The 26976-nt window shown below is 45.2% G+C and overlaps 1 protein-coding gene across 4 annotated transcripts; it reads left to right on the top strand.

The window, feature by feature from the left end:
* Positions 1-300: 300 nt before the first annotated feature.
* Positions 301-26971, top strand: atad5a (ATPase family AAA domain containing 5a). 4 transcript variants are annotated; one of them, XM_007888421.2, is made up of 23 exons: positions 301-478; positions 1083-1154; positions 1894-3737; positions 5160-5250; positions 5482-5637; positions 5836-5983; positions 11184-11271; positions 11764-11945; positions 12506-12669; positions 13477-13633; positions 13966-14298; positions 15678-15774; positions 16154-16239; positions 17108-17247; positions 17768-17939; positions 18333-18506; positions 18748-18884; positions 19194-19287; positions 21215-21279; positions 21783-22073; positions 23119-24011; positions 25813-25971; positions 26227-26971. In XM_007888421.2, exons 2-23 carry the CDS (start codon positions 1107-1109, stop codon positions 26303-26305), a joined length of 5598 nt encoding a protein of 1865 aa, XP_007886612.2. In that variant the 5' UTR covers positions 301-478; positions 1083-1106; the 3' UTR covers positions 26306-26971. The 4 variants fall into 4 exon arrangements, with proteins under 4 accessions (XP_007886612.2, XP_007886611.2, XP_007886613.2 ...); XM_007888420.2 differs by having other exon boundaries at positions 301-499; XM_007888422.2 differs by lacking the exon at positions 301-478 and adding an exon at positions 594-770 and having other exon boundaries at positions 23122-24011.
* The last annotated feature ends 5 nt before the right edge of the window (positions 26972-26976 follow it).

The following is a 26976-nucleotide window of genomic DNA, read 5'->3' as shown; positions in this document are numbered from 1 at the left end:
GGGGCCGGAGGAGAAGGGCGGGTTTTGGCCGGGGACGGCTGCTCGCTGTCACGTGATTTAGCGGGAGGGCGGGAGGAAGATCGTTCTCGCGCTGCGGTTGGTGCATTTAGCGGTGGACGTTGCTCCTGCCCAATAAGAATTGTGGGGGTGGGGCTCGGCCGATAGCGGGCGTGGTGAAAGGGGCGGGGCTTGGTCCGTTGTCACGTGAGCGAGATCGGCAGGGGGCGGGGCGAGGCGGAGCGGGAGGAGCACGAGGGCGCGCTGTGATTAGTGGGTTGGCGGGGGTCGGAGGTCAGGGTGAATTGGCGCCATTTCTGGCTGAGGGAAGCTTTCTTTCGGCGCCTGTTTCAAAGCGGCTTCTCCCCCGGCCTCCGGGGGCAGCTCGAGGTGGGGAGGAAGCGGGAGTAACCTGGAGACGCCAACAGCCTTTCAATATGTCTTTCCCTTTCGCGTGTAGAGTGATTCATAAGGAGAAAATGTGAGCTATTGCCGTTATGAGGTGGGATTTTTCTCCCATTTTCACACCCCACCCTCCCCTCAAAAAAGCTGTTCGCTGCATCGAGAGGCCCCTCTCTCTCACTCCCCACACAGCCGCTCGCTCCGCTGCTCCTAATAAATGCGAGAGGATAAAAAAGCGACATCTATCGAAGATGTGGGGCGTCAGCTTTCGGACCCGATGTTTCCTGGAGGCGAGTCTGGTGCTGGGTGTACGTGCTGTGAATGTTTGTGGAGATCTGCTCCAAACCGTGCCCTGTTCTCTCGCCTTTACTGTATGTACATATTTCATACATGTTTTGTCCACAGAATGCACTTCTGTGTCAATTCCGTGAAGCGCTTTGGGACGTCTCGAAGACACGATAAAGCGCTATATCAAATGCAAGGTTTCTTATTATTAATACATCGAAGGCAGTGCTTGTGTTTTGTGCTCTAAATATTAATCGCATATTGGGATGCTAATTGACAATCAATTTGTGTGACAGCCCTCTCTCACAGCTAATTGTTATCTTGGCTTAACCTCCCCCATCCCACCCATTCTCTCTCTCCCTCCCTCCCCCACTCATTTTCAAACTTACCTTTCATAGGCTTCCTAGTGGGAACTGACTGACATGGTTGGGATTATTGCTATGGCCAAGGTAGAGGAATATAATCACCAGGTAAGGATGGATGTTCATGGAAATCCCTCTTTTGTTTTTTCATCCTGCTGTCTACTTGTCTGTTTAGGATTGTACGGGCTCCAGTTGTGAGTACATACATCTCGATGTTAACTTGGCTCAGTACGTGGAGTCCTGTAGCTCAGTGGTTAGAGCACTCGCTTTGCAAGCGAGAGACCTGAGTTCAATTCCAGGCAGAGGGCAAAATCTTGGGCAAGTTTCCTTACTCCACACAGAGCCTAATAATAATCCTTCCAAAAAACAAAACAATAATAAATTGGTCATTTTCAATCTACGATTGTTTGTGGGACATTGCTGTGCGCAATTGGCTGCCGCGTTCGCCCACAAATATACAGTCAATTCACTTTACAGTGTGTTCTGTGAAGCGCTTTGGGACGTCCTCCCGACGTGAAAAGCGCTAAATCAAATGCAAGGATTATTATTATAGTATTAGCACTCTTGTCTTTGGGTCAGAAGATTTTGATTTCAAACTATGTTGTGACTTGAGCACACAGTCCATGCTGGTGCTCCAGATTAATCCTTGAGGAGAGCAGCGTTGTTTAAGATGCTTCCTTTGGATTAGGCATCAAACTGGGGTCCCATATGTCCGAGCAGGTGGATGTTAAGGATGCTTTCAGGGTAGTATTGCTAGATGGTGTAATAGGGCATAAGGTGCACATTGACTTCTTAATGTAAAATCTGAAGCTTAAAATGTGTCACAACTGGTATTTGTATTTTGCAGCCTTGCAAGAAACCGAGAAAAGATGTGGATGATTCTTCCACCAACACAATCACCAGCTACTTTTTACCAGTGTCTAAATCAGTCGATAAGGATTTTCCATCACCCAAATCCAGCAACATACTGGATTACTTCAAAAAGACTCCAACCCATGGACAACAGGTTACTTCTAGCCCACCCAGCCAATGTGAGGCACCTGTTGTGACATATGTGGACTGTGGGAAAGAATCCACCGTGACCTTGGAAGGGAAGTCCCATCAAACGCCAAAACGAAAGCGACCCTATAGAAGAGTTAATTTAAGTAGAAGACTCAATGAATGCCAAGAGGTTGTTGAAATCAGTGAAGACAACAGTGACTCAAATAGTACAGATGAGTGCAGGGTGAGGTCTGGTATTGGGGTTCTGGGGAGCGACACCGCCGCGCTACTTGCTCAGCTCTGTGCAGAAAGCCCACATTTGTTTCGAAAAATTGAAGAGGTAGACTGTGAGGATTTGAATGACAAACAAAGAACAGAAGTGGGCTCTAGAAAGAAAAATTGGAAGGAACCAGTAAACCGCTTGAATAAAAGTGAATCGAAGAAGTCCCAGAAAAGGAAGCTAGTTAGAGATAAGGACAAGGACTCACTAAGACAATTGGATGTGCAGCCCGTGCCAAAAAATGACTGTTGCAGCAGAGAGGCTGAAGAGGTGGAAGCTAAAGAAGCAAATGATCTTGTTATTGAAAGTGAAGAAAAGCATCCGGTTGAGACTGGGGAAGAGGCGTCTCCACTGAATGACAGCACTGTTACAGTGGCCTTCGAAGACTTCATTAAAATCCAGGGTACCGAAGAGGCTTTGACAGCTGAAGGAAGAGAATGGGAGAATCCTGTTAACATGATTCAGGGTAATAATGAAGAGGCACCCACACTAATGGAAGGTGAGAGCTTAGCTATCACACAGCCAATATCCCCTAAAACTATGACAGTACGCGTTCAGATTCATTCAAACCCAGTATCTACCTCGCCTCTGATTTCAGGGAAGAAATCCAAGAAAATAGCTTCAATTTTTTTAAAAAAGAAACCGGATTTTGATACCAATGATGTTGAAGCCATACCATTGAGCCCAAATCCCACCGACCCAGTTCCTGCCAGGAGATCCAACGTGGTTATCTCAGAGGAGGAGCTGGAGCTATCGGTGTTGGATGTCACAGAGCAGAGTCCCATTAAGGCCAAATGTAGTCGAGTTGAGAAAGAGCAGTTTATGAATGCCTTTCGGCAACCATCTGCTGAGCTGGCCAAGAGTGGACTCAAGAAGGCATTGGGAAAACCAAAGGTCCTGAAAGCAAGTCAGGATGAAGGGGTTGAAGAAGTGGATGCCTGTTCCAGCCAAGAGAAGGACGAATTGGCCAGTGCTGAAAGTGCTCATATTTTAGCCCGATGCAGTGAGGAATCTGCAGTAGGCAAAAGAAACTCCAAGGGTCAGTCAGTTAAAAGGAGAAACAAGTTAAAATGCAAAAGAATTTCCCACAAAATCGTAAAGGGAAACCTCAAAGTAGATGGGTATGAACTAATAGAGAATGGAAATGATGACTTAGATGGAAACTCAATAGATTTGAAAGAACTAGGGACTAAGGATCCATCAACTACTCAGTCAAATGACTCCCCCAAGAGGCTTACCCGGAGAAGCTTCAGACAACAAAGAAATGCAGTGGATTACTGCTCAACTCCAGCGAGGGACGCCAAAATGAATCGCACGAGCGCCCGTGCTCGTATGTCAACTCCGAAAATAACGAGCTGGTCTGAGGAAGAAAATAGCATTTACAAGGCTGAAATGATCCTCTCAAACTCTGATACCGAAAGCCCTTTCAGGTAGAGTGCGTTTTAATTCCTTTAACTCAGTGTCATTACTGGTTAAGTGGAACCTTGATTCGGGATTGAATTTGCGACGTTGGCAAACCGGATTGGTTCCATTCTTTGCAGCTTCAGATTTGAAATGAATGAATGGTAAATTCGAAGTTGCGAAACTGTCGGCTGTTTTATTTGGACATTTTTCAAACTTTGTCAATTTGGCATTAACAGACCATACATTTTGTAAGCAGAAATTGCAATTAAATCAACTGTTGAAGTTTGTGAATATCCTGTAGACCAGCATGGTTCAACTGGCAGTCCGCGGGCCACATCCGGTTGATTTTATCCGGTCCGAGACTATAACCAACATTCCAACTTCCGCTCCCTCCCTCCATCCCTGGTGAACATCCTCTCTTGGCACGGCAGTTGCCGGTGGTTGGGATGACCAGTGCGGAGACTGGAAATAATACCAGCCGTTGTTGCAGTGTGTCAGGAAGGCAAGTGTGTTACTTGCCATCCGCGTCCTTAGCAACCGCCGGCCCCTGCAGATAATGAACCGATGGGCTGATTGAGAGAGAGATAATTGATAGAGGGAGAGAGCAGAGAGGGAGATTAAAAGAGTGTGAGAGGGAGTGTGGCTGTGTGAGAGTGGTAGTGAGAGGTGAGAGATGGTGGGGGGAGAGATTGACAGAGAGAGAGAGAGTGATTCAGAGAAAGACAATGTGTGAGAGAGGGGAAAAAGAGAGAGAGAAGCAAAAAGAGTCAGAGAGAGAGAGAGGTGAAGTGAAGGCAGTGTTTCGTGGTTCACTGTCGATAGATGATCGGAGCCTCTCAACGCCGCGGGGGGCACTGAGGATAGATATCAAGCAACATGCCCATGCAGTTTCCACACAAAGCTTCCTCTTTCCCCAGTGAGAGACTTCTCTGCATCCTTTATTCCACCTCTGCCCCACCCCCAACGACTTCTGACCCAGCCGTTCCCTTTACAGAGCAAACACCAACCTCCCCACCATTGCCATTTTGCCCCTGCTGTCTAGATTTTGTTTCCTGAAGTCACTCTGACTCGCTCCCTCCCCTCTTTGAAGGCACATCAAGACCTAACTCTTTGACCTTGCTTTTGGACATCTTTTCCCCTCCCCATCCCTCCTCCCTCAGCTCCCATGCCCAGCTCAAATGCCCATCCAGCAGTGTCGAGCATTTTACTGCTTCAATGTTGTTAAGTTTCTAGAAGGGAAGCACAAAATATTGCTTATGTGGCCCATGGAACTTTCTTAAATGGGGAATCTGGCTCTCAGCAACCAAAAGATTGGACCACCCTGCAGTAGGCAATAGTGGCAACTCCACTTAAGGATATAAATAAATTGTTGAATATGCATATACTTAATATTAAAACCAAGTGAAATCTAAGAGCAGATCTTCATGGTATTTTGCACACCATTTCAGAATGAAGTTTACACGTCTCACACTATCAGGTGCACCAGTAAAGCGGTCAGGAGTGGATGAAAACAAGGCCTTTACTCCAAGGAGTAACAAGGTGATCATTTCTGTTTCATTCCAGATGAATATTTAAGCGCCGTGTGCAAATTATCTCAATCTGTTTAGTATTTTTCTTCTGAGCTTTTTTGAAAGAGGTGTAAATTTGGGCTGAAGTAGAGCTGCTGTCTGTATTAGTTTTGTTACACACAGTTGATGCCTCTCGCACATTTGAATTGCTTGTTTCGGTTCCCCTGTGGCCTCTTACTCTTTTTGTACTGTGGTTGTTTAGCGAGCGTCCAAAAATGTGGCCAAAGCAAAGCAGCTGGTTCAAAAGGCTAAAGCTTTTGAGCAGAACAAGGGCAGGAGCCCCATCAAGTCCCCGACACCTCTCAGACGCTCGACTCGGCAGCAGATTCGCTGTGACAGCAAAGCACCTGGAACTGAGGTATCAGCCCATCAAGCTCATGACAAAATAAATAACTTTGAAAAGTGGGAAACCACTGCAGACGCTGGAGACTATCCCAGGCTGCGTGTAGCTAATGTTCTGGTTTGTGGACTAGCACATCAATCTATTAATATTACTCCTATTATCTCAGATCCTGAGCTCGGTGTAAACTCCCTTTTCAAATTCTTCCATGTACAGCTCTCTGCGGTTCTGTTGGCCACCACTCTAGGCTGTGAGCCAGTCGCCAAATCTCAGCAAGACCAGAAGAAGGCAAAGAAACTGAGAAATGTGAAGGATGTGTTGGGAAAGAATCCAGATTCGACAAAGTCAGCCAAGAGCGAAGCAGGTCAGTGAATGTTCACACAATGAGAGTCTCTGACAATCAAAACCTTTCGGAGTTTTCTAGATGAATCATAAAATTACACAGCACAGAAGGAGGCCATTCGGCCCATCATGTCTCCCGGCTCTTCGAAAAGAGCTATCCAAATTAATCCCACTCCCCGGCTCTCTCACTATAGCCCTGCAGACTTGTCCTCCCTTGTGAGGTGAATGTGGAAGGAAACATTTGATTAGTAGAATGTGTAGTGAGATGGATCAATATAATAATCCTAGTCTTCGAAACTTCACAAAGTACTCACAGAATATACTGTAAATTGAATTTACTATATTTTGTGAGCAAAACGCAACAGCTAATTGCACACAGTAGTGTCCTACGCAAACTGGTAGATTGAAGTGACCAATTCATTTTTTTTTTAAGGAATTTAAATGGTTTGTCATAGCATTTATTTATTTGTGGCACCCTCTGTTCTGACTGTCCTTGCTATTTCCCATCCTTTTTCCCCCCAGAATTCCTCGTATTAAACAAACTGAAGTTCTTAGACCCTTTGATAACAACTTTTAAGAGAGAAGTAGATAATTATTTGGGGAAGCCAAGTTTGCAGGGCTATGCGGAGAGCGCGGGGGAGTGGGTTTGATTTGGATAGCTCTTTTAAAAGAGCCAGCAGACTTGATGGGCCAAATGGCCTCCTTCTGTGCTGCAATTCTATGATTCTTTTCTCTCTTCTGCCTATTCCAGCATAAGAACATAAGAATTAGGAGCAGGAGTAGGCCATTCAGCCCCTCGAGCCTGCCCCGCCGTTCGATAAGATCATGGCTGATCTTCAGACCTAACTCTAATTACCTGCCCTGTCCCCATATCTCCTAATCCCTCTATTTTTTTAAAAATCCATCAGTCTCAGCCTTGAAGATGTTCAGGGACTGAGCATCTACAGCCTTCTGGGGGAGTGAATTCCATAAATTCACTATCCTCTGAGCGAAGAAATGTTTCCTCAACTCTGTTCTAAAAGGCTGACCCTTAATTTTAAGACTGTGACCCCTGGTTATAGAGTCTCCTCCCAGGGGAAACAGTCCCTCAGTGTCTACTTTATCAGCCCTTTAAGAATCTTATATAGTAAGATCTCCCCTAATTTTTCTGCTGGAGAGTACAGTCCTAGTTCAGCCTATCCTCAGAGGTCAGTCCCCTCATCCCAGGAAACTAACCCAGTGAATCTACGCTGCATCCCCTCTAGGGCAAGTATGTTTTTTTAAATAAGGAGACCAAAACTGCACACAATACTCTTGGTGCGGTCTCACCAAGGCCCTATACAGTTGCAAGACTTCCCTAAACCTTTTGCAATGAACGCTAACATGCCGTTCGCCTTCTTAGTTGCTGCTGCACCTGCAAACTAACTTTTTGAGACTGGTGTACAAGGACACCCAAATCCCACTGAACACTAACACTATCGAATCTCTCCCCCTCTAGAAAATAATCTGTTTTTCTATTACGTAGGTGAATAACTTCACACTTCCCCACATTAAATTCCATCTGCCACCTACTCGCCCACTCCCCTATCTATATCCTGTTGCAATCCTTTGTATTATCCTCAGAGCTTACTCTCCCACCGAGTTTAGTGTCATCCGCGAATTTAGATACGTTATATTTAATGTCCTCGTCTGGATCATTGATGTAAATTATAAATAGTTGAGGCCCAAGCACTGATCCTTGTGGCACTCCACTCGTCACATCCTGACAATTTGAGAATGACCCGTTTATCCCTACTCTCTGTTTTCTACCCATTAGCCACTCTTCAATCCATGCTAATATGTTTCCATTAATCCCGTGGGCCTTAACCTTGTGCAATAGCCTTTAGTGTGGCACTTTGTCATATGCCTTCTACATCTACTGGTTCCCCCTATCTAACCTGCAGATACATTTTAAGAAAAACTCTAAAAGATTAGTTAAGCATGACTTCCCTTTTGTAAAGCCATGTTGACTCTGCCTAATCTTGTTATGGTCTTCCAGGAATCCCATAATGATATCCTTAAGTAAGGACTCAAGAATTTTACCACTGATGTCAGACTAACTGGTCTATAGTTCCCCATCTTTTCTCTCCCACCCTTTTTAAATAGTGGTGTTACGTTTGCAATCTTCCAATCAATGGGAACCGTTCCAGAATCCAGAGAATTTTGGAAGATCAAAGACAAGCCATCCACTATCTCAGTAGCCACCTCTTTTAAAACCCTAGGATGTAGGCCATCAGGTCCAGGAGATTTATCAGTTTTAAGACCTGACAATTTACCTAAAACCATTTCTTTACTAATATTAATTCCCCAAGTTGCTCGCTAACATTGTCTTCTTGGTTCCCCTCTATTCTTGATAGGTTTTCAGTGTCTTCTAAAGTGAAGACAGTAGCAAAGTACTTGTTTAATGACTCTGCCATGTCTTTGTCCCCTACTATAATTCCCCCTGTCTCTATCTGTAATAGACCCACATTTACCTTTGACAGACTCTTCCTCTTTATATTTGTAAAAACTCTTGCAGTCTGTCTTTATGTTCTTCGCTAGTTTGCCTTCATATTCCATTTTCTCCCTCTTAATCACTTTTTTGGTTCTCCTTTGTTGATCCCTAAAGTTCTCCCAATCCTCAGGTTTACTACGAGTAGGTTTACTACTGATCTTAGCTGTTTTATAGGCTTCTTCCTTTAACTTTATACTTTCCCCAACTGCTCTAGTTAGCCACGGTTGGGCCACCTTTCCCGTGGAGTTCTTATTCCTCAAAGGAATATGTCCTCGCTGGGAATTTTGCACTACCTCCTTAAACGTCTGCCATTGCTGGTCTACTGTCAAATCATTAAGTCTAATTTCCCAGTTTATTTTAGCTAAATCCTCTCTCATACCAGCAAATATGGCTCTACTTAAATATAAGACCTTTGCTTCAGACTTAACTACTTCTCTCTCTAAATTCCATCATATTATGATCACTTTGCCCTAGAGGAGCCTTCATTTCCAGTTTGCTGATCAGCCCTGCTTCATTACACAAAACAAGGTCTAATATGGCCTGTTCCCTGGTTGGCTCCTCAGCACACTGATCCAGATAATTATCCCTAATACATTCTATAAATTCCTCCTCTATCTTACTTTTCCCAATTTGGTTGTCCCAGTCTATATGCAGATTAAAATCACCCACAATTAATGTTTTTCCTTTACTACATGCTCTGCTAATTTCCTGATTTATACCATAAGAGATACTGTGACTGCTGTTCGAGGGTCTATAAACTACTCCCACTAAAGTTTACTGCCCCTTGTTGTTACGTACCTCTACCCATACTGACTCTACTTTCTGCTTTTCTGATTTAAATCTTTCCTCTACTGTTTTTATCCCATCTCATAGCAGGGCCAACCCCCCTCCTCGTTTACCACATTGCCTATCTTTCCTATACACCACATACCCTGGAATATTTAGCTCCCACCCTGTAACCATGTCTTGGTGATGGCTACTAGATCATACCCATTTGTTTCTACTTGTGCATTTAATTAATCTATCTTGTTTTGAATGCTTTGCACATTCAGATATAGCACCTTTAATTCTGACTTCAGGCTATTAGTACTATTCACCAGTACCCTATCCCTGGGCTTCTTTTCCCCTCTTGACACACTTTGCTCATCTCCCTGGTTAATCTACTCTCCCACTTTCATCAGTCCTAATTTTAATTGTGACAGATTACATGTGATTCATTTTACCCCACCCTCACCTTAGTAGTTTAAAGCCCTGTCTACCTCCCTATTTATTTGTGTCGCCAGGACATTTGTCCCAGCCCTGTTTAGGTGGAGTCCATTCCTTTGGAATAGCTCCTTTCTCCCCCAACACTGGTGCCAGTGGCCCATAAAATGAAACCCCTGCCCTCCACACCACTCTTTTAGCCAGGCATTCAGATCTTTAATTTTTATTGCCTGTACCAATTTGCCCCTGGCTCAGGTAATAATCCCAATATTAATACCTTCAAAGTTCTACTCTTTAGCTTAACTCCCAATTCCTAGAACTTGCTCCTCAACTCGTCCCTACCAGTCCTACCTACATCATTAGTCCTTATGTGAATCATAACAATTAGATCCACTCCCTCCTGCTTCAACTTTTTCTCCAGCCCAGAAGTGATGTCCTTCACCCTGGCCCCAGGAAGGCAACAGAGTCTTCTTGTCTCCCAGCTACAGCTGCAGAAAAGTGCATTAGTCTTTCTGACTGCCTCATCTCCAATTACCACTATATTCCTTCTAACTATTCCCCTTTATGTGGCCTCCTGTATAGAGGTGTTGGGGTAAGTTTGCCCATCTTCCTCAGACTTCTTTGTCCACATAGGTTGCAAGTATTTCATATCTGTCAGACAAGGTTAAAGCCTGGGGTTCCTCTGCACCTCTCTTTTAGGTCCCCTTACCCACCTGTCTGACCATCACTCAGTCCTGTCCATGGCTGGTAACAGAATGTTCCATGGGACTCAGGGGAGTGTCTGGCTCCAGGATGAAACTGTCCAGGAAGCTCTCCCCATCTCTAATGCTGTACAGTGTCTCCATCTGAGACTCCAGCTCAGCTATTCTAAAATGGATCTTCCTCAGTTGCAGACATTTGCTGCAGATGAAGTCACCCAGGCTCAGGTTGCCCTCCATCAACTCCCACATACCACATTCCTCACACATCACCTGCCAGGCCATTCTCTCCTCTCACTATTTTTCCCTATATTATTGTCATTAGAAGATATACTACAACCTTGCACCCAATTCCTTCACACCTCACTCCGTACATAGCACTCTCTGCTCAAGTAAGGCTCACGCAGCTATCCCCTTTTTATACCCTCTGGATGCAACCAGTTTCTGATTGGTCAGCAGTAATTTAGAATTAACACCTAATCAAGTGATTAATCAGTATGTTTCTTGTTATTGGGTTAAGTCTAATTAGCTACAGCTGCTCCCTGTAGAGTTTCGCCACAAGACCAATCTACCAATGCTATCAACAATTATAACAGTTTTTAGTAGCACAACACTCACAATAGCAGTTCCCACAGCAATTCCCACTCTCACCCAATTCCTTTTCACTCTGGCCTCGCCTCACTCCGGACGTAGCTCACTCTGGGCTCTCTGCTTGAGTGTGTGTGTGAGATTCTGCCTCTGAGATTCTGTGTGTAACTGTAGGCTGCAGAGTTTGTCTTCTAAATGCTTTGATCTTTGTCTTAACCCAGGTGATCTCAAGGTTGCATCTATATTTATTGGAAAAAAAGTTCCCAGAACTGTGACCTCTGGACCCATTACCATTCTTGATGAGGATAGGTGAGTATTTATTGGTTGTAAAAACAGAAGTTGCTGGGAATACTCAGTAGGTCAGGCAGCAGCTATGGAGAGAGAAAAATGAGTTAACGTTTTGAGTCATTGACCTGAAAGGTTAGCTAATTTTCCTCTCTCCATAGATGCTGCCTGAGTGTTCCCAGCAACTTGTTTTTATATCAGATTTGCAGCATCTGTAGTATTTTGCCGTTTTATTCACTGGTTTTGTTGCATGTGTTCCTTTAAAGGATCTTGTGTGCCTTGTTGACCTTGAAGTCTTTCCTAGTTAAGTAGCCAACTTTGAGAACTCTGCTCAGAAACCAATGTCCCCCTGTAAACCTTCTTTAGCTACTGTCTGGGTTCAGTGAAATCATGAATGAGGTAGTCGTCTGGGTGGAGATGACTAATGCAGAAGAAAATATCAACTGGCTATTTTATAGAGATGCTATTTATGGTTATCAGTGCTCAGGAAATCTAATAAATTATTTATTTTGAAAGTTGCAACTACTCAGAAAACTCTCAGGATGGCGAGCGCTTCAGAGCCAAACGTGAGTTCCTAATGAGCGGGTTACCGGTTACGCTGAAGAAACATATTGCAAAGACTACAGCGGCCATGGAGGCGTACTCCAGCGCCTGTCTCTCCTTCCAGCCCGTCACCCACATCCATCAGCAAAGTCAAGGTGCGATTCCCATTCTCCAGCTGTGACTGCATTGTGCAGGAGTGAGAAAAGTGTATAATTTAGCCTTGAATGCAGGGAGAAATGTTGGGCAAGTTTCCTTACTCCACACGTCTCTGTTTACCCAGCAGTAAGTAGGAATTGGAGGATCGCTTTTCTGGGACTGTTTGTGAGACACTTCGGCGTGCAATTGGCTGCTGCATTTCGCCCACAAGATATACAGTCAATTAACTTTTACAGTATTTTCTGTAAAGCGCTTTCAGACGTGTCGAACACATGACAACACTATCTCAAAAGCAAGTATTATAATTATTGAATTGATCTACAGCAACTTGCACCTTTCACATACGATGAGATTCTCAACCAATATCACCTCGTAGGGTTGGTAAAGAGTGCCTAGCTTCTATGTTGAAATCAAAAAGCTCTCCACCATCCTTTGTAATGTTCTAGGATATTTGAATAACGTTTTTATTGTTTGTTGCAAGTTGAATTGTCATTTTTTTCCAGTACGAAATCTAAAATTGGCCTGTGAAAATTGACTGAATGTGTTTTATTGTGTGCAGTTTCTCCGCTGTGGAATCTCCCTTGGCCCAACTGCAGTCTTCTAAATCATCTTAGGGAGGTCACGGCAGGCATGGGAGGCCTTCGGAAACTCTCCCTCTCTCTCGGAGACTTTTCTGAAGTGAAATGCAGACTACAGTTCCCTACAGAGTCCCGGCCTGTGCTGGTGAGCATGCCAGCTTTTTTCATTTTTTTAATTTTGATTGATGGGAAGGTTGAATTGGTGGTTTCAGTCCTCACGATTGTGGCAAGACAGGCTTCCAACTGTGATGGTTTTACTTCCATCCCACTAAGGACCAACACTTTCCTGCAAAAGAGGGGAGTGGAGGTTGATCTGATCAGCAGAGAGTTCTTGCTTTCCTCCGAGAAGCCAGGTCTGTGTTGTCACGGTTCCAGAGGGATGAGGGTAGATTGCCTTGGCTGTTGTAGTCTTAGAAAAGCAGGTAGCAGTGACTTGGAGGAAATTCTAAATTTTATCCCTAGTTGCTTATACTGAGTAGTGTTTGAACCATGTATTCTAACATTGGCGGGAGAGCCTTCAGCCACTCTGCCCCCAACCTCTGGAATTCCATCCCCCAGTCACTCCGCCTCACTCCCTCCTTAGCCTCCTTCAAGTCCTGCCTCAAGACTCTCCTCTTCGACCATGCCCCATCCCCTCCCCTCCCTTACCCCCCCAACCCCAGCTCGGGTCTGAAATGCTGTACTCTGTCCAGCGCCTTGGGACGTCCTCCTGACGTGAAAGGCACTATACAAATGTAATCTTGTTGTTGTAACACATTGCAATAAATGTCAATTGAGTGCCTTTATAACCCTCATTAGCACCTTCTCTGTGTGTTGTGTGTGTGTCGATTCTACAACTTAATGACCATAACTTTATGTCATACATTTTAAATGGTGTCCTGGTCTGGTGTTAAGAATGCTCACGTTCGTTCTTTGGATGGTGTCCATTAAACTGTTCTGTGGAACGCTACAGGTATCCACGTGGAGGCGGGAATTCTCTGAGGCCATCAGGAAGCGATTGCTGGAAGAGATCAGATCGTCCAACTCCGAGTTTCCCGTTCGTAGAGTATTCAAGCCTTTACTTCAGAAGCGAAACGAGCACCTCGCACTAATGGAATCCACCAAACCCGGTTAGTAAACAATGCGGAGGGGTGAAGGAATGAACTGCAACTTTACCTCAAATTATATTGATTCAATGTAATTTAATGGAAGAGTTTCTGAGAATAACGCATCAACCCCCCCTCCCATCCTTCCTATATCACTATATCCTTAGGGTATTGGGTGAGAAGTACAATGGTGGATTATTGCAGGAATGAGTTTGATGGGATGCTGAGTCGAGATAGGCTGTCACACTGGTGTGGTATCAGTGGTTGTGAGGTGTAGGTGTTTATGGCAACCACAAACCTGCTATATTTGTGCTGATCTACAAAGGTTATGGATTTATTGTTCTCTCATAACTCAGCAGGAGGAGGGCCCTTTGCAGTCACTCCATCTGATAACTCTCAGCAGCCGTTGGGCAAAAGGAAGAGAAAGCGGGAAGACCAGGAGATGAGAAAGAAAAGGAGGAAAGCAGCTGATGAGTTGGAGGACTCCGTCATCATCATCGAAAGCCAGGATTACCTGGGATTGTCGGGAGCACCGGCCCCAGGGCTGGGCACACGCTGGCAGGATCAGCCTCCCGCTCACCCTCCCGGGAGATTGAGTCGATCTAGGAGGCGGCAAGAGGCCATCGCTACAGAGACGCAGTCGGAGGTTCCCAGCACAACAACAAGGACAGAAGCTGCAGCCACTGAGGGTAATTCTACTCTGATTAGCTAACGCAGGGAAGTCCAACCTGTTGGTTGCCGCGGGCTGGATTCCCTATTGAGAAAGGTCCTCGGGAGCAATAGGGGGAGAGAGATGAGAGGGACAGAATATGTGTGAGACAGAGGTAAGAGAAGGAGAGTGAGAGAGCGAGTGTGAGGGAGTGAATGAATGTGAGGGAGAGAAAGAAAAAAAGATGGTGGGGAGATTGCGAGAGTTTGAGAGGGAATAGAGAGGTTGTTAAAAGAGGAAGAAATGAGAAGGGGAGAGAGTGACTAAGAAGGGGGAGGTGGAGTGTGAGAAGGGGAGTGAGAGTAATTGAGAGAGTGTGTGTGAGAGACTCCTCTCTCGCCCCTCTATCTCCCAATCAGTCGCGCGGGTTACTATCTACAGCGGCAGGAGCCGGCGGTGGCTGAGAACATGGTTGGTAAGAGACGCGCTTGCCTTCCTGACAGACTGCAGCAACGGTTGATCGTATTTCCACTCTCAGCACTGTGTCCTCCCAACCGCCGGTTCCTTCCGCTGCCATGGGAGGAAGTTCACTGGGAAAAGAGGGAGGGGAAATTGGAATGTTGGAAATTGTCTCGGGCCGGGTAAAATCCCGTGACAGGACGGATGCAGCCCATGGGCCGGCAGTTGGACGACCCTGATCTAACAAGTTCAGTGCCCACCTATGTAGGGGCACAGAATGGTAGGATAATAATAATCCTTGCATTTAATACAGCGCCTCATCATCTTGTTGTCTCAAAGCGCTTCAAAAATATACTGTAAAGTGAATTGACTGTATTTTGTGGCAAAATGTGGCAGCCAATTGCGCACAGCAGTGTCCCCACAAACAGTCATGGATTGAGTGACCAAGTTATTTTTTTTGGAAGATTATTTCCCCCAGAAAAGCGGTCCGCCAATCGAAATACAACCGGGTTCCTTAGTGATGGGTGAACAGAGGTGTGTTTAGTAAGGAAACTTGCCCTACGTTTCACCCTGCGGCGAATCAAATCCAGGTCTATCGCTTGTGAGGCAACTGCCCTAACCACTAAGCTGCAGGATTTCACTCTATTCCCTTTTAAAAGTTATGGATTCTGCTTCACCCATCCAATGTCCTAACCCTATAAAATGTGTTGACATTGTTTTAGATGGGGAAAAAGTTTTGGCCACTCAATCAACGACCCTTTGTGGGTCTCTGCTTTACACTATTGCCTGTCGCGCTTCGCCCACAAAAGTGCACAGTCAATCCATTTTACAGCATATTCTGTGGAGCGCTTTGAAATGTCCCAACAACGTGATAAGACGCTATATTAAATGTGAGTATTATGTTTTATCGAAATCCAAGGTTTTTTTTTGTTTAAATTCTGAATAAACCTTCCTTTTCAGATGCCGTGAAGGAAGATCTCTTGTGGACGGAGAAATACCAGCCACAACGTTCCAGTGAACTAGTGGGAAACCTGAAGGCTATCAAGCAGTTGCACAGGTAATGGCCGTACCAACAAGGAGCCTCTGTTCACTCCTGGAAACTACTCCCCTCCCTGCATGCCTTTAGGATAGGATTAAATGTAGATATTTTCAGCAGGTCTGTTCCCTATTAGCTATTTATCCCTCCACCCACAGTGTTTAGGACAGTGTGGTTGTATCACTGGCTTGAGTTGGAGACAAAATAGGTTTTTGTTCTTAATTTATGAGAACTGGGGAATTGGGTTGTGCAGTTACCCGCTTCCCAGGTGAAGTTGCATGTTCTAGTGAAAACCGAGAATGGTGTTCGGCAATCGGGTAACTGGAGGACCTTTGCTGTGAACTAAGTCATTTTCTCTCTCTCCAAGTTAAGTTTTTGTGGTTTTTTTAAATCAATATAGTTGGTTGATGGAATGGAAGAGGAGAGCCGATCGAGAGGAAAGGAAAAAGCAGAAGGAGAAAACTATTGAAAAGGAGAAGAGATCAGGTAAAGCACATCAAACACTGGTGAGAATAAGCAACAGATGGCTGAGAGTTGGGATTCTGTGAAAAGCTTGTTAGGAGCAGAAACTTGGGGTCTTGTTTGACCCTCAACTATCCTTTCTAGCTCACATCTGTGCAGATGACCTGCTCTGCTTTCCCCGCCTCAGCAACATTGCCCAGCTCCATCTCACACCGCAGGCCGCCCATGTTTTCATTACATCGAGGCTTGTCTATGCAAACTCCTTGCTTGTCGGCCTCCGCAACTCCTCCCTCCACAAGCTACAATCATCCAGAACTCTGCAGTCCGTGTCCTCTCCCACACCAGACTCCGTGACCCTATCACCCCATCCTCGCCCAACTCTACTGGCTCCCCCTCACACAGAAGATACAGTTCAAGATCCTGGTCCTCACCTTCAAAGCCCTCCATGGTCTTGCTCCCTCCAACCTCTGTGACCTCCTAACCCCCTACCATCCTGCTTGCTCCCTTCGCTCAGTGGGCTCCGGCCTGTTTCACATCCCCCACCTCGCTCGCCCCATTAGCAGGCGGGCCTTCTGCCACTGCCCCCGCCCTCTGGAACTCCATCCCTCAGTCTTGCCCCCTCCCTTGCCTCTTTCAAGATCCATCTTAAGAGGCTCCTCTTTCTATCTCCCTGCTTTCCCCGACCCCCAGCTTGGGTCCGAAACTCTTATCTGTCCAGTGCCTTGGGAAATCCTACCGAAGTAAAAGACACTATACACATGTAATTTTGTTGTTGTTGTATTCTCATAGTCACTACACTTGACTGCAATCACTTGTGAAACAAATTGAGAGGTTTTGACGCTATTAAAATACACATTCTTAATTTGCTTCCCCCCTATCTTCTATCTGTCAGATGCCTGGGACAACAGTGACTTTGACTTGCAGAGCTCTGAAGATGAGGATTTCCTTTGTAACACAGTGCTGATCACCGGTCCTCCCGGGGTGGGCAAAACTGCCGCTGTCTATGCTTGTGCTCAGGAACTCGGCTTTAAGGTTTGTTTGTTTTTATTTAGCGCTGTACACTCTATAGTCTGGGGAGGGATTTATTTTTTAATGACTTGTGCTTGGGTTCAGTCACACAGCTGCCCATATTCCCTTGATTTGTGTGTGAACCCGAGATACTGAGTGCACCACGTTATATGATCCTTGAGGGCCTGGGGTTAAAATCACAGCAAAATCAAGTTCTCATGCAGTGACCGTCCACACGTTTCAGCTCAGTGGTACTGGGGCCCATTGTAGCTCTTTTATTGCCCCCTGACCCCAGCTCGGATCTGAAATGTCTCTGGTCAGCGCCTTGGGATATCCTCCCGATGTGAAAACGCTACACAAATGTAATCATCTTGTTGTTGCTCTCCGAGCTGAGGTCAACTAACTCAGCCAAAGAGTAAGAGTTGAACCTGGGGTTGTCCTAGTCTATACAGGTGACAACAATTCCCTGTGAAGTATTTTTAGGATGTTTTGAAGTTATAGACACTATATGAAGTGCATGGATTGTTGTAATGTTTTTGTGTAGGTGTTTGAGGTGAATGCCTCTTCACAGCGGAGCGGCAGACAAATTCTCTCTCAGCTGAAGGAAGCCACGCAGTCCCACCAGGTGGATAAACAGGGAGCGACTGTATTCAAGCCGGCCTTCTTCAGCAACTACAGCACCATCGGCAAACCTTTACAGTCAGCCAAATCCCAGAGTGAGTACACAATCCTCTCTCCCAGCCCAAACTGATCCTGAGATGTGATACCGTGGTTACATAGACCGGCAGATAGACCAAACGGTGGTTCCAGGATTGGTTTGGGACTTTGCTGTGTGCAGATCGACTCCTAGGTTCACCTCCATATTCACAGTCAATACACTTTACAACAATAACGTTTGAGACATTTTGCTGTTTAGGTGCAGTACCAAAGTAACAATTGTTATTATCGTTATCCTGTCTGCTTCACAAGAGTTGGAAATTGGGATTAATAACGCCAATAATCCAGGAAACGAGTGTCATGGTTGCACTTTTGGTTGGATCATTTTAGTAATATTTGCACTTAATGCATCCTGTTTGTGTGGCAATTAATCCATGTTCGTTTTCACATAGGGAAAATTAACTCGCCCAAAAAAGTGATCTCATCACCTCGGAAATCACCCAAGTCTCCCCGGGGCAGGAGCACAAAGAAGAGTCTGGCTCCCATGTCTTTAGCCACTTTCTTCAAAGCTGCTTCAAAACCAAACAAAACTGAAGCAACGGAGAAGATTGAAGAGGAGGCAGATGGTAAGAGAACATTCCCCGCTCTGGGGCCTGACTCTGTCCTGCCCATATCACGACTCTCTACATACTGATACATTGGGGTTTGCCAAACTCCAAATCAGGAGGCACCAAGGCAACACTGGCCCTCTCCTCTGCCCTACCTGAGGTCAGCTAACTCAACACTGATGCGGGATTGAGGTTGGGGTTTTCTGGGCTGTAATTCTGCATGCCTGGTCTTTACCCACTGCTTCTCTGTCCTTCACAGGTAAAACCCCAAAGGACGGCAAGTGCCAGAGAAGCAGTCCCCAAGTAGCTGAGGCCTCCTCCGTAACCCAGACCAAGGACACAGCGTGTGAAGAACCCAACCGAAAGAGCGCCACGTCCCTCATCCTGTTCGAGGAGGTAAGATCATAGTACCACCGTTAACTCTCTCCTCTCCACATATGCCCACACAATCACCCACACCCCCCCAATCGTTACAATGCATTGACTCATAACTGAAGCTACTGTGATGACATTCCTGTGGCTGGGGTGCAGCAGCAGCGATCTCTGTCGACAGCCTGTACTTGCCATCTTTCTATCCATAGAATCATACAATACAAATGGGAGACCATTCAGCTCCTCGTGGAGTGTGTGTTTAATGCTCACATCACTGATTAATTCATTTCCCTCTTGGCTGAAACAGTGTTAATAATGGTGTCTGTCCTACAGGTGGATGTGATACTTGACGATGACTATGGATTTCTGAACGGGATTAAGACTTTCATGGCAACAGCCAAGAGGCCAGTTATCCTCACCACCAGTGGTATGTACCTGGGCCTTTATTACTGCCGTTTACTATTGTTCAATGGTGAGTGTGTGTGGCAGGCCTGAGCCTAAGGCCCTGGGTAATGAGTGATCAGGCGATGCCAGGCCCCTTCCTGTTGTTGTGGAATAAAAACCATAGACCACACAAACAATGAACAGTAATCAGTACAGGTTTTATTACGAGCTTTATTACAAGCTTACCGGTAAGGGGAAGCACCCAATCAGGTTCCCAAGTCACCTGAGATGGTACTTCCAAAGAATGTATAAAAGCAAAGGGTTATATTCTTTTTCTTAACAGATTATGTGGCATTTTACAACCAATGATTATTTCTTACCATGACCCGTGACAATTCTACAGCATTTTCACATCCAATCATATCAATTAACAGTTTTTCTTTGTTTGCTACATACTCATATCAGTCATGTGATCTTACCTGACCCTGAAGAGTGGTACCATCTGGTTTTAACAATCATCTCTTCTAGTCTGGAAAAGGGTTGGAATTTCTAAGACTTTGTGTAAATACTTTGAGTAAGACCACTGTATAAGGCTATGTGGCAACACTGTGTATGTGCTTCAATTATCTATCACGTGAACCAACCATATACGTTGTCAGGGTCGTATAACCTCTGTAGGCTGATGGTATTTTTAATGTCACCTTCCACACTGTCTGGGAGCAGTTTGGCCTTTACTAGAGATTTATTGCAATTTAAATCTATGACTGTTTGTGGGACACTGCTATTGCGTTTAGCCCACAAAATATACAGTCAATTCACTTTACAGTGAGTCAGGCTCTGCCACTGTTAAGAGTTCTGAGACGCCTCCCTGTGTGGAGGGCAAATTGTTGTTCTGTAAAGCGATTTCAGACGTCTCAAATATGTGATAAGATGCTACATCAAATGCACTTACCTAGTACTAATACAGTACCTAAGTAGTTTGTGACATATGTGCCAGGAAGGTGGAAGGCAAAATTGCACCAAGATGGACCTTGGTCTTTTATTGTCTAGAGTTTCTTATGTTCTTTCTTATGCAAAGATAATAATATTTTGCAATTTCTAAATTGGAGAATCTGAAAGTCACTAAAGCTCAAATTGCATCTACTTAAATATTATCTTTGCATTTGATACAACGCCCTATCATGTAGTTGAGGCGTCTTAATGCTCTTCACAGGATATATTGTGTGTTTTGTGGGCGAAATGCGGCAACCAATTGTGCACAGCGGTGTCCCACAAACAGTCATGGATTATAATAATCCTTGCATTTATAATAATAATAATCCTTGCATTTGATATAGCGCTTTTCACGTCGGGAGGACGTCCCAAAGCGCTTCACAGAACACACTGTAAAGTGAATTGACTGTATATTTGTGGGCGAACGCGGCAGCCAATTGCGCACAGCAATGTCCCACAAACAGTCGTAGATTGAAAATGACCAATTTATTCTTGTTTTTGTTTTTTGGAGGATTATTATTAGGCTCTGTGTGGAGTAAGGAAACTTGCCCAAGGTTTCGCCCTCTGCCTGGAATTGAACTCAGGTCTCTCGCTTGCAAAGCGAGTGCTCTAACCACTGAGCTACAGGACTCCACGAGTATCACTGTCATTACTCTTGTAATTTCACTCCTGTTTCTTTTTCCTGTAAATTTAGTTATATCAGTCATCAAAATCCATCTGATTCCATTGTGAGTAACACAATCCTCCCCACCTACAAACATTTCCAAGCCAAACGTGGTATAAGAAGAAAATACTAATCCTGAATATTAATCTGAATATACTAATTTGAAATAACATACTATTAACAAAAACAGCTTCCAGGTATTTTGGATTGAGGGACTATCAATGTTTTTCGAGGGATTATTACCCTCTGGCATCTCTGGTAATCACCATCGCAGTTCTGATCTTTTGTATTGATTTGTTGATTTATTTCTCAGATTCCAACTTCAGTTTAATGTTTGACGGCTGCCTCGATGAAATTCACTTCAAAATCCCGCCCTCAGTAAGTGACTCTTCCTGTTTTAGTTTGGTCTTTAGTGTGCAGTTCTTTGTGATCAAGTGTCTTTTTAAAAAGATACAAAGATAAAAAGCCCTGCCCCTCTCTTTCTCCCTTAAACTTTAGGTATATCTGTGACCCTCACGGGTGTTTGTAACATGCTAGAGAGAACGTGAGAAAGAATGCAGAGAGAAATTCCTTTCCCCTTTTCCAATAGTGCTGCAGAGTCTAACATTCACCTGAACAGGCAGATGGGATCTCGGTTTAACTCTGACTTACTTGCTTCATGTGATTCTCCTCTCATCTGTTGAATTAAATAGTCTAAATGCTGAAATGATTCTATGGCTAGTTTAATTATAAATCATTTAATTTCCTCTCTCGCTCGATCTCTCTCTCTCTTCGTTTCCCTCCCCATCTCCCCATGAGCTCTGTGAGATTAAGCGTGTTGTAAGACTCTCCTGCCCAGAGTTTTTCTGCTAATGTCAGCGGTTTGCTTCTTCACCTGTCAGGTCAGTGTTGCCAGTTACCTCCAACTGCTGTGTTTAGCCGAAAACATGCGGACGGATGCGAAGGACCTGTCTGCACTCCTCGCCCTTAACAAGAGTGACATCCGCCGCAGCATGCTGCACCTGCAGTACTGGGTGCGAAGTGGGGGCGCTCGACTCCCCACTGCTGACAGTCAGGACAACTCTGACCTGAGAGATGAGGATGTTCCCCTGTGTGACACTGGATGTGCAGAGCAACTACTTGGCTTGAAGACGAGCAGTGGACCTCACCAGGATGTCTTTTCAGTGTTCAAGGTAATTCAAGTGTCGGAGGGATAAAGGGGATAATAATAATCCTTGCATTTGATATAGCGACTCATCACGTCTTCCAGACGTCTCAAAACGCTTCACAGAATAGACTGTAAAGTGAATTGACTGTACTTGTGGGTGAAGAGATTTCACTGGAGTGATTGAATGTCAATAAACATCTGTATAGAGTGCACGAGAGACGGACAGTCCGCGCGAGAGGCGGAAAGAGCATGTGCGCGAGAGACGGACCGGGCCCGGGCAGCTGAGAGGGAGGGACAGAGCCCGTGCGCGCGACATGGCGGGGTGGGTGTGAGGGAGTGTGTGTCTGTGTGAGAGAGAATTGTACAAACGACAGTTCATTCAGCCCACAGAGCCCTTGTAGGTGCTAATTCCTTTATGTAGTCCTGTAATTCAGTGGTTACAGGACTTGCCTCGTAAGCAAGAGACCTGGGTTCAATTCCAGCAGGGCGAAACGTTGGGCAAGTTTCCTTACTCCCCACGCCCCTGTTTACCGAGCAGTAAGTAGGAACCCAGTTATTAGTTGATTGGTGGAACACTTTTCCGGAGGTAATAATTCCATCCAAAAAAACGAAATTGGTCACTCAATCTGCGGGATGCTGCTGTGTGCAATTGGCTGCCATATTTCACTCACAAAATATAATCAGTTCACTTTACAGTATATTCTATGAAGCACTTTGAGACGTCTTGAAGACGTGATAAGGCGCTATATCAAATGCAAGGATTATTAGATTATATATTAATTCCTCCATGTGAACTATCTACTGTAATCTAAGATCATTGCTCTTTCGCAGCACTCGTTTATGTTCTTCATGGAAAAAGGAGTATTAGGTAAGACGTCTCTAGTGAGAAAGCAATAAGAAGTGTGAAATGATGGATTGATATCAATAATAATAGTAATGTTCTCACAATTGGTACAGTAATCCACAATCCAAATGTCTCAGTGTTCTTCACAAGCAATTGCTGTGGAGTGTAATGATTGTGTACTTGAACTTGTACATCAGTGCAGTGATTCCTACCTTTTGCCTCTCAGCAGGCGGGCCCCACGGTGGAGGAGCAGAGAAAGCAAGTGCAGCTGCTTCTTGAGTTCCAGAGGAGGCGGCTGGACTTCATGTCCTGTAACCTGGAACGGTTGCTGCCTTTGCCAAAGCAGATCATCGCTGAGCCACGGGAGCCGGCAGATAATGCTGATCTTACAGAGCCTGTCCTCCGTGGCTCTGGCCTGATGGAAAAGTCACAGCCCCAGCAGCACGATAGACCTGCAGACTCCAGACCCCCGAAGGCCGTGACTAAGACATACCAGCGCAGGAAAGTTGAGTTGTTCGATAGTGACTTGTTTGACTCTGAGTTAAACCTAAGCAATTCCTTCCTGACTTTACCAAGCGAGATTCCTGCTACGGGCAGTGACCTGGACAGCGCAGATAGCAACTGCCTTGATTCATTGTCGTCCGGTTCCTCGAAGAATCGGCTGAACTGTTCCCATGACGGTGCAAATAAACCCAGGACGTTAGCAGAACAGAAATGCTGTGAGTTGGTGTCTGTGTGCCTGGGGTCCCTGGTGGAGTTTATGGACAGCGCCTCGTTCCTGGACTCCTGTCTCCGTAGCCACTCGGTGGAGACGGAGGGGTGGTGTGGGCGAGACCGTTATCACTGGAGCGCTGCGGAGGTTAAGAGTGGGATGTTGGATGAGAGGAGGCTGGAGCAAGGAGACTGGTGGGTCCCCCATCACTTTGGGGAGGTGAGAGCCACTGTGGAGGCCATGAGCTGGAAGAAATGTCAGAGCAGGATGGCACAGGCTATAGAAACGTCTGTCCCTGAGTGCAGGGAGCTTGGAGTAGATCCCACAGGAGAGCTGACTCTGAGCATCTCACAGGCTGCCAGCCACAAGGACGTGATGTACAGCCAACATTCACACTATCACACAAGGTAGGACTTCCCTAAACTCCAGCCCATATCATGGTTGGATGGTTTCCTTAATTGGGTTGAATTGAGCATACATGAGGGAAGGGGATTAGGCGGGGTGGAGGCTTACGTGGACTAGTTGTCTCTGGCCTGTTTCTGTGCTGTATTCTATGTAAGCCAAACGTTGGGCAAGTTTCCTTATTCCACATGCATCTGTTTACCAGCAATAAGTAGGACCCCGGTTGTTAGTCGATTGGCGGGTTCCCTTTTCCGGGGCTAATAATCACTTCAAAAAAAAATTGGTCATTTCAATCCACAAACACTGCTGTCCGCAATTGGCTGCTGCGTTTTGTCCACAAATATACAGTCAATTCCCTTTACAGTATATTCTGTGAAGCGCTTTGAGACATCTTGCAGACGTGATAAGGCCCTATGTCAAATGCAAATATTATTATTTAATATTTAATATTGCACTTCATTGCAATTCCACTTGTTTTGAAATGAGATAAAATGAGTCTCTTATCAAATGTTTAACACCTGATCAGACAGATGTTTAAGATCCTGTGACTCTTTTCTCCATAAAAGAGAAGCGGATTACTCCCTGAGTCGTGGCCAACAACAATGCTCTGGATGAATTGATCCCGAGTTTGTGGAACTTTGCCATCTTTGTTTCCCGATATTAAAAAAAAGTTCATGTGATTGCTGTTTATGCACTATAAGCAGTAGAAAATGAACTCTTGATTTCATCTGACCTTGTAACAATAATTATAATTGAGGATGTTCTCCCGACGTGAAAGGCGCTATACAAATGTAATTTTGTTGTTGTTGTTGTAACTTTGAGTTGGTCTGGAAGTGAAGCTGGTTAGACTCGTGTGCGAATCTGCCGGGTGGGGGTGCCCTTCACTGTGTGTGGTCATGTAGTACCACTGAATGCCTGTTGGTGGTATGGTTAGTCCACCTCAGCCACACAGCCATCAAGGCACGTGGTGGGATTGCAGTCGTCCATTTCTGTTCTCAATTTTAACTTGAGTGTCAAAGCGCTTCACAGAGAATTGCAAGAATTGCAAGTGTAGTGACTGTGTATTTGTAAGCGACCAAAGGCAGATGATTTATACGTAGCAAGCACTGACACACAGCCACGAAGCAAATGACCAAATTACCCAGAGGATTGCCAGCCAGAACATTTTCTTTTCTATTTTGGGAATCGAACATCTTGCTTGTTTTTTTAAAATTCTTCCAATCTTTATATTTTTTTATAATCTTTCTCACGGCGGCCACTGGCCTGATGTGCTGCGGCAGCATTGCCATCCGGGAATTGGCTTTGGTTTTAGTGTTTCTGCTATTTTTCCAGGAACTGAATGTGCAGGAGGAAATATGTCAATTGCTGGCATCAGCAGAGGGTTTGTGTCGTCGCTGTCACTGGTGTCCTAACCGTGCTGACAAAGTGACTTCTCTGTGCAAGTGATCTGACACATTGCTTAATGTCTGGGAAGGAAGGGGGTGAGGGGGTAACAGCCCAGCTTCCCGGTTCTATTGTGCATTACTGGAAAGTGTGGATTTCTGGTGAGGACATGATTGAGGTCACCAAGGATTTTCTCTCCTTTCCCCCCCCCCCCACCCCCCAACTCTCAGTCACCCTCTGTCACCAATCAGCCTCGCTCCTGAACAAACAACAACCACTTGGGCAAAGCACTAGAGAGCACCCGGCGACCAATAGAGGGGAGAGGATGAATCACTCAGGAGTGGAAGAAAGCTAGCGTGTGTGAGGGAAGGGTTTTAAAACTTTCTATAGCTGCAATGTGCTTGTGTGTTTAATCTGTTTCAGCACTGCGATGAAGCGGGTGGAGGTGGGTAAAAGTGTGTTCACCAGCAAGGCGTTCGCCTGTCTGGGGAACCGTCAGGCCAGCGCGGTGGAGTATCTCCCTGTCCTGCGCACCATCTGCCGGGCCGAGAAACAGAAGGAACAGGGCAAGCTGAAGCGCAGGTATGTCTCACTGGAGAGGGTGGCGGAAAGCCTAGAATGCCAAGTGTTTCTTAGATTAAATCATAGATTGTGACAGCCCGGCTCAGTGGTACCGCTCTCGCCTCCAAATCAGAAGTTTTGGGCGTTCAAGCCCCACGTCGGAAATCACAGACTAAGATGACACTTCAGTGCCGTGCTAGGGGTGCACTGCATTGACAGACATTAAACCAACATGTTAACGAGCTAAAAAAAGACCCTTTTTGAATGTTTCCCCAGGTTCCTGCACTATTTGGATGGAATTCATCTGGAGATTCCCAAAGGAACGCTGGAAAGGCTCGCAGCAGATTTCCCATAAAAACCTTTGCAACTTTCCTACCGTGAAATCCTGCATGTTCTCAAGACGGACTGTATTATCGGCAGGAGAAGGAGGGTCTTTATCTTCCTCGCTCCTGATTCACATGGCACAAGTGTACTTAATTGTCCAGTGTAGCGTGGGTGTAAATGTGTAAATGTAAATGGCAACGTTTTTGTACAGTAAGTGAAATTTAGTAAGGTGAATGTACCTTTTTTAATTTAATTATCGTGTGACACATCCTTGTATCCACTGCCCATTATTCATGCTGGGGGTGTGTAGAGAAAGAACGAGGGATTTATTCAGTGAATCAGGTTTGAATTGCAAAGTGGTTTCTATCGATTTCCTCTCTTTCCCCAATTCTTTTCCAGTTTCAAATCGTCCCAAGTGTTGCAGATTAACTGTCTGCTGGCTGTGACCTGGGTGAAGGGTCTTCGTGTTAGCATAGCTGCCTGGAGCCATGTATGTGTGTGGGGAGGGGGGTGTGTGGTCAGTCATCAGTCTTGCTGGTCATGAATAGTTGTGACACATCTTTCTATTTACAAACAAAAAAAATTCAAAAAAAGTTGTAATTTTATATTCATAAAGAATTCAAAGCCAGCGTGTATGTGATTGTATTCTCTCTGTCATCATATAAATCGATGAAATAAACCACAACTAATGATGCTGTACGG

This window comes from Callorhinchus milii, unplaced genomic scaffold (genome assembly GCF_018977255.1).
Source record: "Callorhinchus milii isolate IMCB2004 unplaced genomic scaffold, IMCB_Cmil_1.0 Scaffold20, whole genome shotgun sequence".
NCBI lineage: Eukaryota > Metazoa > Chordata > Chondrichthyes > Chimaeriformes > Callorhinchidae > Callorhinchus > Callorhinchus milii.
This window is presented reverse-complemented; position numbering and strand designations above follow the sequence as displayed.

Bases quoted from the DNA above. Each gene is read 5' to 3' on its own strand.
- atad5a (XM_007888421.2), top strand. From the start codon at position 1,107: ATGGTTGGGATTATTGCTATGGCCAAGGTAGAGGAATATAATCACCAG. The intron at 13,634-13,965 runs GTTAGTAAACAA...CTCATAACTCAG, and splicing joins AATGGAATCCACCAAACCCG to CAGGAGGAGGGCCCTTTGCA. The intron at 16,240-17,107 runs GTAAAGCACATC...TCTATCTGTCAG, and splicing joins TGAAAAGGAGAAGAGATCAG to ATGCCTGGGACAACAGTGAC.